This window comes from Bos mutus, chromosome 2 (genome assembly GCF_027580195.1).
Source record: "Bos mutus isolate GX-2022 chromosome 2, NWIPB_WYAK_1.1, whole genome shotgun sequence".
Lineage (NCBI taxonomy): Eukaryota > Metazoa > Chordata > Mammalia > Artiodactyla > Bovidae > Bos > Bos mutus.
In genome coordinates this window covers 50,196,481-50,209,215 of record NC_091618.1, presented here as the reverse complement: position 1 = coordinate 50,209,215, position 12,735 = coordinate 50,196,481, and the positions used below count along the sequence as shown (strand labels likewise).

The 12,735-nt window shown below is 40.4% G+C and overlaps 1 protein-coding gene across 5 annotated transcripts in view; it reads right to left on the bottom strand.

The window, feature by feature from the left end:
• Window positions 1–12,735, bottom strand: part of ANKRD44 (ankyrin repeat domain 44) — a 311,092-nt gene that overhangs the window by 64,621 nt on the left and 233,736 nt on the right. For 3 of the 5 annotated variants that reach the window (XM_070388779.1, XM_070388790.1, XM_070388784.1), the window contains exons 15-16: window positions 11,157–11,240; window positions 7,496–7,607 (exon numbers count right to left, since the gene is read on the bottom strand). In XM_070388779.1, coding sequence (XP_070244880.1) covers window positions 7,496–7,607; window positions 11,157–11,240 — 196 coding nt within the window. The remainder of the gene's footprint in view (window positions 1–7,495; window positions 7,608–11,156; window positions 11,241–12,735) is intronic. The other 2 variants (XM_070388781.1, XM_070388789.1) reach the window with 1 other exon arrangement.

Sequence of the window (12,735 nt, the reverse complement as noted above, 5' to 3'; positions counted from 1 at the left end):
AAGGGGCCAGGGGGCCATGGGGTACAAAACTACTATCTGACTTTGAAATGTGGGGGCAATGGTTCCACTGTTCTGAGTTCTTAACTGAAGGTGGAATTTGAAATTGTTCATATTAATACATCTTATGGAATGGTTCTTTCATCAGTTGCCAAATTCATTCATGGTAAAGCCAAAAATTTTTCTGTTTTTGCTCTATTACATAGAAATAAGTGGAATATTCTGTCACAATTACTGCCTATTTCAATGTTCTGAACATGGACTCATATCCAAATTCTGATTCAAAATTTGTGGCTTATATTTTTATTCATAGCAGTAAGGAGGCTGCCAATAGCATCAAAATATCTGTGCCCACCCTTCTGCTCCCTCCCTTAAAAAGAGTTCCCTATACGATTTTATGTTCCTCTTCAACTGAATTAACTAGAAGGAAACACAAGACTAGCATTGTTGAAGTTTTCACTGCCCATTGGAAGTCTGCCTGCTGGAAGGTCATGTATACCCTCAGGTCCATCTCTTAGCAGTACTTCTGGGGACAGAAAAAAGCCATCACAGACTCGACTGGGGCTGGGGTTCAAGTTCACTGGGTTTTCATCATGTCCTCAGCTGACTGTTAAGCAGCTCTCCTTTTTTTTAATTTAACCCCTCTTCTCTATCCTGCTTTCTTAGTCTTGAAAAGCTTAATTAGACACTGCCAGTGTAAGCACATCTTATACAGAGCCAAGTGCTAACAGTTTACTGAAACCCTTTGATAAATACAAGACACACTTAAAAGCAGCAAAATTTTAGTGCTTTGTTGCCCAAGATACAATTACCTCCAAAGAATCCCAGAAACTCCTAGAATATACACGCAGGGGCATCTGTTGCCCCTATATACTCTTAAAGTTGAAGTTCAAATTAGCTCACAACAATGAAAAAGGGAGAAGGTCCCAAGCCAAATTCCAAGTAGAATCTTGGACTGAATTTAGTCCGAAGCCTGGCATTTTCAAACAATCTCTCTAAATTTTTGTAGATAATTGATGTAATTACATTGGTACATATATTTTTCCATCTCAATAACAAAGCCACAAAAGTCTTTGTTTCACAGACAAATCTTCAATGTTACAAAAGAAAAATAGGATGCCCATATAAACTCACAAATTCCAAATAGGGGCATGACTCTGATTTTTCTCTCCAGAGTCGGTAAGAACACATTCCAGATAAAGAAAAAGGGAGGCACAGAGCTCTCCTTTGCCAACTCCCTTCCTCCACTCAAACATGAGTTTTATTCAGACACAAGATGCTTTCATAGCCAAGTCTCCATACCGCTTTGATATTTTGATCCCAATTGAATATGACTGATCACAGCTCTCAGCATACATTTGTGGGCAGATTTTTGCTTGCACACACAGTACATATATCTTTGATCAGGACCAGCTGAAAATACTGGCCTAAGTAGGCAGACTTGGCAGAACACTGAACCTTGGCTATTCTATTAAGGCTAAGGGGTTCACCCTACTTTCTAGAAGTATTTTGCTCATGGAATGAATTCAATATAACTTTCTATAAGGAAAATAGAATGAAAACAACTAAAATAATTTCTGCTCCTTTTTGATTATAGCAAAATAGACTGAACACAACACATGGTTTACAAACTCAAGCTTATGATCATACACAGGAACCATAAACCATGAATGCCAAGTAAACACAAAGTTAAGTGTCAGAGTCAAATAAAATATGCATCAAATTTAATGAAATGAATTTAATGATATGCATAATCACAGAAATTGCTCCCTGGGAAGAGAGGCAAAAGAGAAATTTTACCAACCTCACAAATCAGCTACTCTGATGGCCACCCATCCTTTTTAATCCTACTCCATCCCCAAAGGGCAAAGGCCCTACTAGGCCCTACTAGGCCCAGGGACCACAAATATTCATTTGCTCTCTCCACTCCTTCTACAGGCCACAAACATAGGCTAGGAAGTGTGACCGAAAGAAGGGTCTCCCTGGAACTCCCTGGTGCTCCAATGGTTATGACTCCACACTTCCACTGAAGGGAGCACAGGTTTGATCCCTCATTGGGGAGCTAAGACCCTGAGAGTCTTCTGGCATGGCCAAGGGGGAAAAAAAAACCCAAACAAATGAAAAGAAAGATCTCCGTGCATAATTCTTGCTCAGAGGCTCAAAGAAGCCATTAAGAGCTTCCAGAAACATGTCTTCCCTTGTCATAATTCTAGCATCTAACCCAGTGGATTCAACTTGTAAAACAGATAATCTCCCAGGTGCTTGTGTCATGAGACAAGGGAGAATACTGGCATGGTGGTGGTGAGTCTTAGAAATGTACCTCTTAGTGAATGCTAGTTAAGTGGTTTGCTTTCCTAACATCTAGAACTCAAAGAAATGGTCGCTTTAAGGAATATGAAGGCATCTTGCTAGTGAGAAAGTTAAAGTTAGAAAAGATGTCCTTTAAAAAGTCCACTTATTGTTCAAAAACAGGCCTTACTTTCATCACAAGGAAAAACACATTTTCCTTCTCTCTTATCTATATGAGATGATGGATGTTAACTAAGTTTATTACGGTATTCATTTCACTACATATGTAAGTCCAGTCACTGTGATGTATGCACTAAAATATACAGTGCTGCAGGTCAAGTATGTATACAATTGCCAAGAATCATTATCACTTTGCAAATCACACAGTGTTGATCTAATGAAGAGGATAATTTCATTATCATATAGAACTTGTGAAACTTTCTGTAGACAGAAAATCTTTTCACTGGATAACAGAAATAATGGCCCTGAAATGACTTCCTGAAAAATGAAAATAACATGCAATATATTATTTACATAGAAATGAGGTGTTACAGGATAATCATTCTCTGAGTTACTACACAATGAGATTAAAGACGAACTCATCAAAGTACTTTTCAGTTCAGTTCAGTTGCTCAGTCATGTCCAACTCTTTGCAACCCCATGGACCACAGCACTCCAGGCCTCCCTGTCCATCAACAGCTCCGGTAGCTTACCCAAACTCATGTCCATTGAGTCGGTGACGCCATCCAACCATCTCATCCTCTGTCATCCCCTTCTCCTCCTGCCCTCAATCTTTCCCAGCATCAGGGTCTTTTCCAATGAGTCAACTCTTCACATCAGGTGGCCAAAGTATTGGAGTTTCAGCCTCAACATCAGTCCTTCCAATGAGCACTAAGGACTGATCTCCTTTAGGATGGAATGGTTGGACCTCCTTGCAGTCAAAGGGACTCTCAAGAGTCTTCTCCAACAAACACCACAGTTCAAAAGCATCAATTCTTTGGTGCTCAGCTTTCTTTATAGTCCAACTCTCACATCCATACATGACCACAGGAAAAACCATAGCCTTGACTAGATGGACCTTTGTTGGCAAAGTAATGTCTCTGCTTTTGAATATGCTGTCTCGGTTGGTCATAACTTTCCTTCCAAGGAATAAGCGTCTTTTAATTTCATGGCTGCAATCACAATCTGCAGTGATTTTGGAGCCCCCCAAAATAAAGTCAGTCACTGTTTCCACTGTTTCCCCACCTATTTGCCATGAAGTGATGGGACTGGATGCCTTGATCTTAGCTTTCTGAATTTTGAGCTTTAAGCCAACTTTTTCACTCTCCTCTTTCACTTTCATCAAGAGTTTCTTTAGTTCTTCTTCACTTTCTGTCATAAGGGTAGTGTCATCTGCATATCTGAGGTTATTGATATTTCTCCCGGCAATCTTGATTCCAGCTTGTGCTTTATCCAGTCCAGAATTTCTCATGATGTACTCTGCATATAAGTTAAATAAACAGGGTGACAATATACAGCCTTGACGAACTCCTTTTCCTATTTGGAACCAGTCTGTTGTTCCATGTCCAGTTCTAACTGTTGCTTCCTGACCTGCATACAGATTTCTCAAGAGGCAGGTCAGGTGGTCTGGTATTCTCATCTCTTTGAGAATTTTCCATAGTTTGTTGTGATCCACACAGTCAAAGGCTTTGGCATAGTCAATAAAGCAGAAATAGATGTGTTTTTTTGGAACTCTCTTGCTTTTTTGATGATCCAGTAGATGTTGGCAATTTGATCTCTGGTTCCTCTGCCTTTTCTAAAACCATCTTGAACATCTGGAAGTTCACGGTTCACGTACAGCTTAAGCCTGACTTAGAGAATTTTGAGCATTACTTTACCAGTGTGTGAGATGAGTGCAATTGTGCAGTAGTTTGAGCATTCTTTAGCATTGCCTTTCTTTGGGACTGGAATGAAAACTTACCTTTTTCAGTCCTGTGGCCACTGCTGAGTTTTCCAAATTTTCTGGCATACTGAGTGCAGCACTTTCGCAGCATCATCTTTCAGGATTTGAAATAACTCAACTGGAATTCCATCACTTCCACTTGCTTTGTTTGTAGTGATGCTTCCTAAGGCCCACTTGACTTCACATTCCAGGATGTCTGGTTCTAGGTGAGTGATCACACCATCGTGATGATCTGGGTCGTGAAGATCTTTTTTTGTACAGTTCTTCTGTGTATTCCTGCCACCTCTTTTTAATATCTTCTGCTTCTGTTAAGTCCATACCATCTCTGTCCTTTATTGAGCCCATCTTTGCATGAAATGTTACCTTGGTATCTCTAATTTTCTTTTTCTAGTCTTTTCCATTCCACTGTTTTCCTCTATTTCTTTGCACTGATCACTGAGGAAGGCTTTCTTATCTCTCCTTGTTATTCTTTGGAACTCTGCATTAAATGGGTATATCTTTCCTCTTCTCCTTTGCTTTTTGCTTCGCTTCTTTTCACAGCTATTTGTAAGACCTCCTCAGACAGCCATTTTGCTTTCTTGCATTTCTTTTTCTTGGGGAAGGTCTTGATCCCTGTCTCCTGTACAATGTCACGAACCTCTGTGCATAGTTCTTTAAAATAGCACAAAGTACTTTAAAATAGCACAAACTATCAAGATTATAATAACAAACTCTGAAATAAAAGTTCATATGTCCAACGATGACAGATGGTTTTCATAGAGAAAACCAGTGAAAGACAGCTATGTGTTAAGCACACTTTGGAATGCAGGTTCATATGAATAGTTACAGTAGTAAACCTTTATTCTGCCACTGATTAACACACACACACACACACACACACACACACACTTTGTGAGGAGCCTTTCTTTCATGGGATCTAAAAGATCCTATTTGCTGACAGGTCTAGATCAACTTCTACGACTGGTATTAGAAGGAAGAAGTGACTGCCTTAAGTCCTACCAAGATTTTGTCCTATGTCAAAAAGCCTTGGGTGGTGGTAGAGCTTTGACCAACAATGTGGTAAAAAAAAATTTTAAATCAAGGTTCCTGATCATGGCCCCACTTTCTCCACTGACCAGAGCTATGACTTTGGACAACCCAGTAAATCCCCCCGTAATTTGGTTTGCTCACCTGTAAGATAAGAGATTGCCCCTTGGCCACTTAAGATTCTACTCTAAATTCAATTTAATTTAGAAATTAATTGAAATCACTGGCTTCCTACATCTTCCTATGGAACTGGGTGGTTTTAAAATATATCTACAAATTCTCTGATACTCCTCCCTTTGGAAGGTGGAGTCAATGCTTCACCTCTCTGGATTTTGTGACTGCGGCAATGAACAGATGCAACAAAACATGAACTTCAAGGCTAAACCATTAAAAGTAATACGGTCTCTTCCTTTCACTTGCTAGAACTCTTGCTCACACTGTCTCCTAGGGCAGACGCCTTGGGCAACGTGAGCACCATATAAAACAACCACTTATTCTGGAAACACCATGCTAGAGAAAACCACATAGAGAGAGAGAAAGGCCAAGGAACGTCAACAATCTGAACCTTCCTACCCAGGTGATTGACAAGTGAGAAAAGAAGCCTTTGAAATTATGCCAGCCCCAGACACCGTCTGTAACCTCACAGGATATGAACTAGAACTGCTCAGCTAAGTCACCCGTGAATTCAGAGATAATAAGTGATAAATGTTGTTCTAAGTCACTAACTTTTTAGGGTGATTTGTTATGCAGACACAGTAACTGGAAAAGGAATAATGATAGAATTTCACTGGAGAGAGAAAGTATGCCACCTCCAAAGTCAAGCGAGGAAATCTTTAGCATCCACAAGAACCTCAGAAAAAGAAGACTTGGAAGTCTGCAGGAATGACGAAGACAGGTAAAATTCACCAATAAATAAAAGTCAACAGTAGAATAATCACCTCTTCATTTTCAAACTGGGTGGTCTTCATGAACAGTTTCCCACAATCACAGTTAACAGAAATGTAGTAAGAATGACCCTAAGTGGAACCATCTGAAACCAGCAGCAAGACCAAAGGTAAAGGATCTTGCTGTGGCAACTTTGAGTCATTTCCATGTAGGAGCTCACACTATTGATCTCAGGCTTTCTGCCTTATGCCTTTCTCAATAAACTGCGCAGTTGATAAGGGGCAAGTATTTCCCCAAACATATTTCAAATAACTCTGAAAAGTAGAACTTCTCCTTCAAAAGAACAAGGAAAAGAGATGGAGTCCAGTAAGGAAGGTGACACCGATCACTGGATCAGAAAGTGAGCCTGGGATACCCCATGTATCCTGGTGAGGCTGAACCAAGGGTGATGATCAGAAGATGCCAAATGGTAGCCTGCAAGAAGGATTCAGCCACAAACCCATATTTTTTTCTTTCTAGCCCACCCCGTGTTTTCAAAACAGGAAATTCCACATAAAAACCCTAGATTTGTAGTTTCTCCTGAAACACGGGAATTCTAGCAAGCCTGGGTTTGCAGTACCACCTGGTTTCCATCAGCTACTGCTGACTAGCTGTTTCTCCCCTTAAACAGAGCTTGCCCTCTCTATTTGCCACAGTTCCCACCACCCCCTATTATTCCATACGTGGGTTCACTTCACTTGTTTATTTTATATTTTTGTCCCTGTAGACATCTGAGTTTGCATCTGGTAACCTATACCAACAGAGGAATTTCAAACTCCAAATCAAGTGTTTCTTGATCACTATAGGTTTGAAATGAGGGCTGGTTTAAAAATTTCAGTAAATTCTGCTGTTACACTCTTGCCAATTTCTTTCCCTAAACTATAGATGCAGGACTATGACAAACCCATGTGCCTAATGGTTATATAAGTCATCTTATGACACATGTTATCAAATACTGGGGTGCTAAGCATGACTCTGGAAATATATACTGCTTCTCTGATACATCCAAAGTATCTTCAAAATAGAAACTGTGTCTGTACCAGAGTCTAACATTCCTAGTCCAAGTTAATGTGGAAATGAATCAATTGTTAGTTAGCTCTGAGATTGGAATGGTAATAAATGGAACAAAGACAGCTACATATTATAAAGGGAAACAATTTAATCATTTGCCAAAAAATTGCCTGATCAATTTAATCCAGGTGATTTCTAGTGGGGACTGAATTAGGCAGTAAGGGTCTGTTGAGAGATTCAGACCAGCTTTTTCAGGCTTGGGTATATGTGTGTATATGTTAGAGAAAACAAATCAAAACAGCTCACCAATTCCAGACACTGTCTGTGGCCATAGGCAGCAGCATAATGTATGCTATTGTAGCCTTCCTTGTCCCGGATAGATGGATTTGCATCATGTTGAAGCAGAAATTCTAGACATCTGTAAGTATAAAGATGAGATGTTATTTCAGAAAACATCCCTAGACCAAAAGGGATAATCAATGTTAATGTTCTCTTACTATCAATGTGCCACAAAGAGCTTTGTGAGTTGAAGTGTTTCTTTAAAGATTCTACAGCAATTAGGGCTTATATATTGGATGTTTTATGTGTATTTTGTGCATCTATCTTTATCTCAGCTTAAAATAGCCATTCTAGAATTCAGGAAAGGTTTTAGGAACTAGAAGAAGGTCAAAGTTGCTCAGTCGTGTCTGACTCTTTATGACCCCATGGAATACAGTCCATGGAATTCTCCAGGCCAGAATACTGGAGTGGGTTGCTGTTCCCTTCTCCAGGGCATCTTCCCAACCCAGGGATGGAACCCGGGTCTCCCAAATTGCAGGCAGATTCTTTACCTGCTGACCCACCAGGGAAGTCTAGGAACTAGAGGGAGGAACTTAGGAACTAGAGGATAATTAAATATTTTTCCCCTTTTCATCTTAAGGTACAGGACTGGCTTGTCATCAAGATTACTAAATAATAAGTTTTAGAGCTCTGTGTTCAAAAGATAAGTTCTCAGCATAGTAAAGAAGTAGTCAAGGCATTGCAAAGGTCTAAACCTCAAAAGAGGTGGGTTGATTTTTTAACCTTGCTATTATTGGAGACTCTGAGATAAAAAGGTTGGAAAATGAAAGTTTAAAAGAGTAAGAAAACAATAACAGAAAAGAACCTAAGAATAGCCAAAACAATAAAAAGACATAAGGACTGGGCCAACATTTAAAAAATATAAAAGATGAATTCAGTCACCACCTCTGAAGAAAGAGGCCGACACTGTACCACTAGGAATACAGACTAGAGTAAATGATAAATAATAAATTTTAAAAGCCTTTTCTGGCACAGTTGTAACTTTTCTGGGAAAAAAAAAATCTTTGCAATAGGTCAGAGGAAGGGGTGCGGTACTGCTTTTGCTGAAGAGCCGGGACACAAGGGGCGTGATGCGTCCTACTCAGGGCCTGCTGCAAACGGGACAGCCCTGCTGGTCAAAGAGGGAAGAGCGCCGCGATACGTCATTTATATCAGCTACATTTCTTGACACAGGGACAAACATGTCCTTTACAAGGCCAGGCTGGCTCAAATTCATACTGAAATCAAAATTGCAAGATTCTAAATAGAAGCTTGTATATTAAACAAGACCTCCCAATAGAAAATTTCTATAGTTTACTCAGAAACCTTAAAATGACATCATCTATCTTTCGGTATAAGGCAAAAGGAGTAAATAAGTCACACACAGAGACAGATATTAAAACAGACATTTTAATTTTTAGAAAACTTGATGAAAGAGAAACTTTTTTAACTAAATATCTACATGCCACATGGTTCATCCATAAAATGCTCTGTAATAAATCAAACTATTATTGGATACCTGATATATCATGCTGTATTCAGTGATTTGGACCTTAAAAGGAAGTCTTTTCTTTTTTTTAAATTTTCATAATGAAATACCCATGGACTGAATCCCAGGTGTGACTCATTTTAAACTGAATTTGGCTCTTGAAATAAAATCACTCAATAGGGATAGCTGTCTGTGGACACAAAATCCCCAGCTTCTGAAAGGATTATATTCTAAAAAATCAGTTGATAAATTTAACATGTAATTTGGAAAACACTGGGGATTATACCCAAAGAGCATTTAATGCAGAACATAGCTGAACTATAACTGTCAACTCTGCTGTGCTTAGTCACTCAGTCACGTTTGATTCTTTGTGACCCCATGGATCGTAGCCTACCAGGCTTCTCTGTCCATGGGAATTCTCCAGGCAAGAATACTGGAGTGGGTTGCCATGCCCTTCTCCAGGGAATCTACCCAACCCAAGGATCGAACCCAGGTCCCCCACATTGCAGGCAGATTCTTTACCGTCTAAGCCACTAGGGAAGCCCATAATTGCCAAAAGTACTATTAGAAATAACAACAGTATTATAGAATGTAAATATTCTCCACATTTTTCCTAAGGGAAATGAAATCCACTTTTAACTGGGAATGCTTGTCTTTTTTACCACCCAGGGCCCTGCTAAGTTGCTTCAGTCGTGTCCGACTCTGTGCAACCCCATAGACGGCAGCCCACCAGGCTCCGCCGTCCCTGGGATTCTCCAGGCAAGAACACTGGAGTGGGTTGCCATTTCCTTCTCCAATGCATGAAAGAGAAAAGTGAAGGTGAAGTCGCTCAGTCGTATCCAACTCTTAGCGACCCCATGGACTGCAGCCTACCAGGCTCCTCCATCCATGGATTTTCCAGGCAAGAGTACTGGAGTGGGGTGCCATTGCCTTCTCCGCCCTGGACTAGTAATTATGGCACCTAAGCCACAAAATCAAGAGATGCACATTAGATCAAGGGTGTATTTGCACAAGGAAGTAGCCTTTTATCACATGAAAAAGCTCCCCAGTAGGCTGGTCCCCGCCTTCTCCTGCTTCTGCTCCATCCTTCTCCACCAGCTGGAAGAGGGCTGCTCTGGCCCAGCGCAAGCTTGCATTTCACTGGAGAAGGAAGCATTTGCTGAGGTGGCTTAAAATTTTACAGTCTTTGAATATTATTACTTTAATTTTGGAATATTAGGGCAAAACTGTGGTCACTGTGTTCTACTTACAGCTTTGTTTCCTGTGCCCACCCCAGTCACAGACAAAGTTAAGTCCCTACAACCTGCACTGGGGCCTTGCATGTGAAGGACTGAGTGCAAACTCTTAGAGCACTACACCCACTGCTCTCACAGGGGCGGGACACACAATGTGGGCACTGGGCATTCACGTGTTCATTCATTTAACAAAGAGTTGTTGACCGCCAGCTACGTGCCAGGCACTGCGCTCGGTACAGCACAACCTTCTCGCCACGACTTCCAGTCCAGGAAGGACTCTCAGAGGATGAAACATTAGAGCTTCCCAGATATCAACAGTCCTGGGTGCTGGCACTCACTTCATCACAGTAAGAGCTGAATCTCTGTCAAGACACCAGAAAGGGGCAGGCAGGATGAAGGGGACAGAGCAGCTGTCTGCAGGTGGGGAGGGTGCTATCTGAAGTCAATGAGAGTGTGTCGGAAAGGGAGGGGAGAGTACAACTGGTGTATTTCACACGGAAATCTCAAAACATGTATTTCTAGAATCTGCTAAATAGTCATCCCCAGGTCACAAAAGGAGAGCCTGAGGCCCTCAAAGGAGGCTTTAGTATGTCCCCTGAAGCACATGACACACGGAAGAATCAGAAATGATATTTTAGACATCTGGTTCTAAAAACTGCTGCCCAATCACAGTGATGATCACTGCAACGGTTTCAATTTTAGAAAGAGTGTGTATCTTTAGAAGAGTATGTATCTGGTATGCAAACAGCCTATTTGAAGGATATATTAAAAGAACAGTTTCTTCTTTATCAAAGGCATGCCCACATCACTTGCTCAAGACCCCAAGGGAGACCCCAGAATAGTAAAGCTGGCCCACATGGCAACCTAGAGCAGCAGACAAAGCATCAGTAACCACACCTTGTGCTTAAGCTGAGAAGAAACTTACAATGCAGCTTCCTTTTCCTTCAGCTCTCTGGCTCTTTCAAGTTCTTCCGAATTTTCATGGGCGTTTCCTAAGATAATCTTACTTCTCAGCAAAGGGAAACAAGCAAAAAAAATTACAATTAGTGGCAAAGTTGCTAATGATTTTGGTACAATTTACATCTTAAGAATTGCCCCCCAACCCCAAAGAAGCAATCACTACTAATTTTTCATGGAGGATATACATGGTTCTCTTTAAGTCCATCCAGTAAATCTTTTCTCTCTTAAGGAATCAAGTTAAGAACATGGTATCCCTAAAACTTCCACTGAGGTATCAATGATTAAGGCAGCAATCATGCTGCCCACTCTTCCGTAAGTTTTCTAAACTCCCCAGGGAAAGAGAAAATGATTTAGCTTACAATTCCCTGACACCTACCACATTCCTTGCTGCCTCCTTGTCAGTTGAGCATCTCATTTATCCAGGAATGGGTTCCTAAGCACCCCTCATCTACCAGAGAAACTCTGCACCATCTAGGATTCCTATTCTAGGTTTTAACACATGAAGGATACTTATTCCCCATTCTATTCCAAGTGAATAGCACAGAGCCTGACACATAATGCATGTTCAATAAATGTTTGTTGAGTTAAGAACATGTGGCTGTGGGACCCTGAGGCTACATCAGACTTGCTAGTATCATACGAAGGAAAAAAAGCAGCAGTGTTTTCCAAACTGGAAATATGGATCATGATCTATGACTGAATTTTGAAATCAATTTAGTGGGTTGAAGTCAGTAGGTTTTTTTAATGAAATAAAAGATATCAAAATGTATCATACATAGCAAAAGTAAATAAGGTTTTATGAAATCTTTTTTCCATTTTCCATACATATATATAAAACATATATACACGAGTCTGTATATTAGATCATGATATAAAGTGAGTATCAGTCACTCAGTTGTGTCTGATTCTTTGTGACCCTGTGGACTTTGGCCCACCAGGCTCCTCTGTCCATGGGTTTTCCCAGGCAAGAATATTGGAGTGAGTAGCCATTCCCTTCTCCATGGAATCTTCCCAATCCAGGACCTGAACCCCAGTTTCCTGCATTGCAGGTGGATTCTTTCTTTACCTTCTGAGCCACCAGGGAAGCCTGGTGTGTAGGTAATTATCTAGTATGTTTGAAAGCCATTGCTCTACAAGAAAGGGAGTTAGCACTGACCATATAACTCAACACATCCATATAACTCAACAGTTCTCTGAACAGGATCACCAAAAAGTATTCCTATGAAGGAGCGCCTGATCCTCAAGTCTTTGAGAACGATATCATAAGCTGTGGGCATCTCTCTCACCTTTTCCCCTAGAACTGGTTCATTTATTTTTGCTTTCCATTCCAAGCCACCTAGAATCCAAACATGATCTAACTTCCTGTCTTCTAGCTTCTGAAAGAGCATTCATGCCCACGTTTGAAAAATGTCTATTTTTAAAATACTTATTTTTGAAAATAAAATACTGATGCTGTATTTGAAGATCACTGGGATTATGCATAGGTGGATATTTTTTACATATGACATCTTTATCAGCAAATGTAAGTTTTACAGCAAATGAAG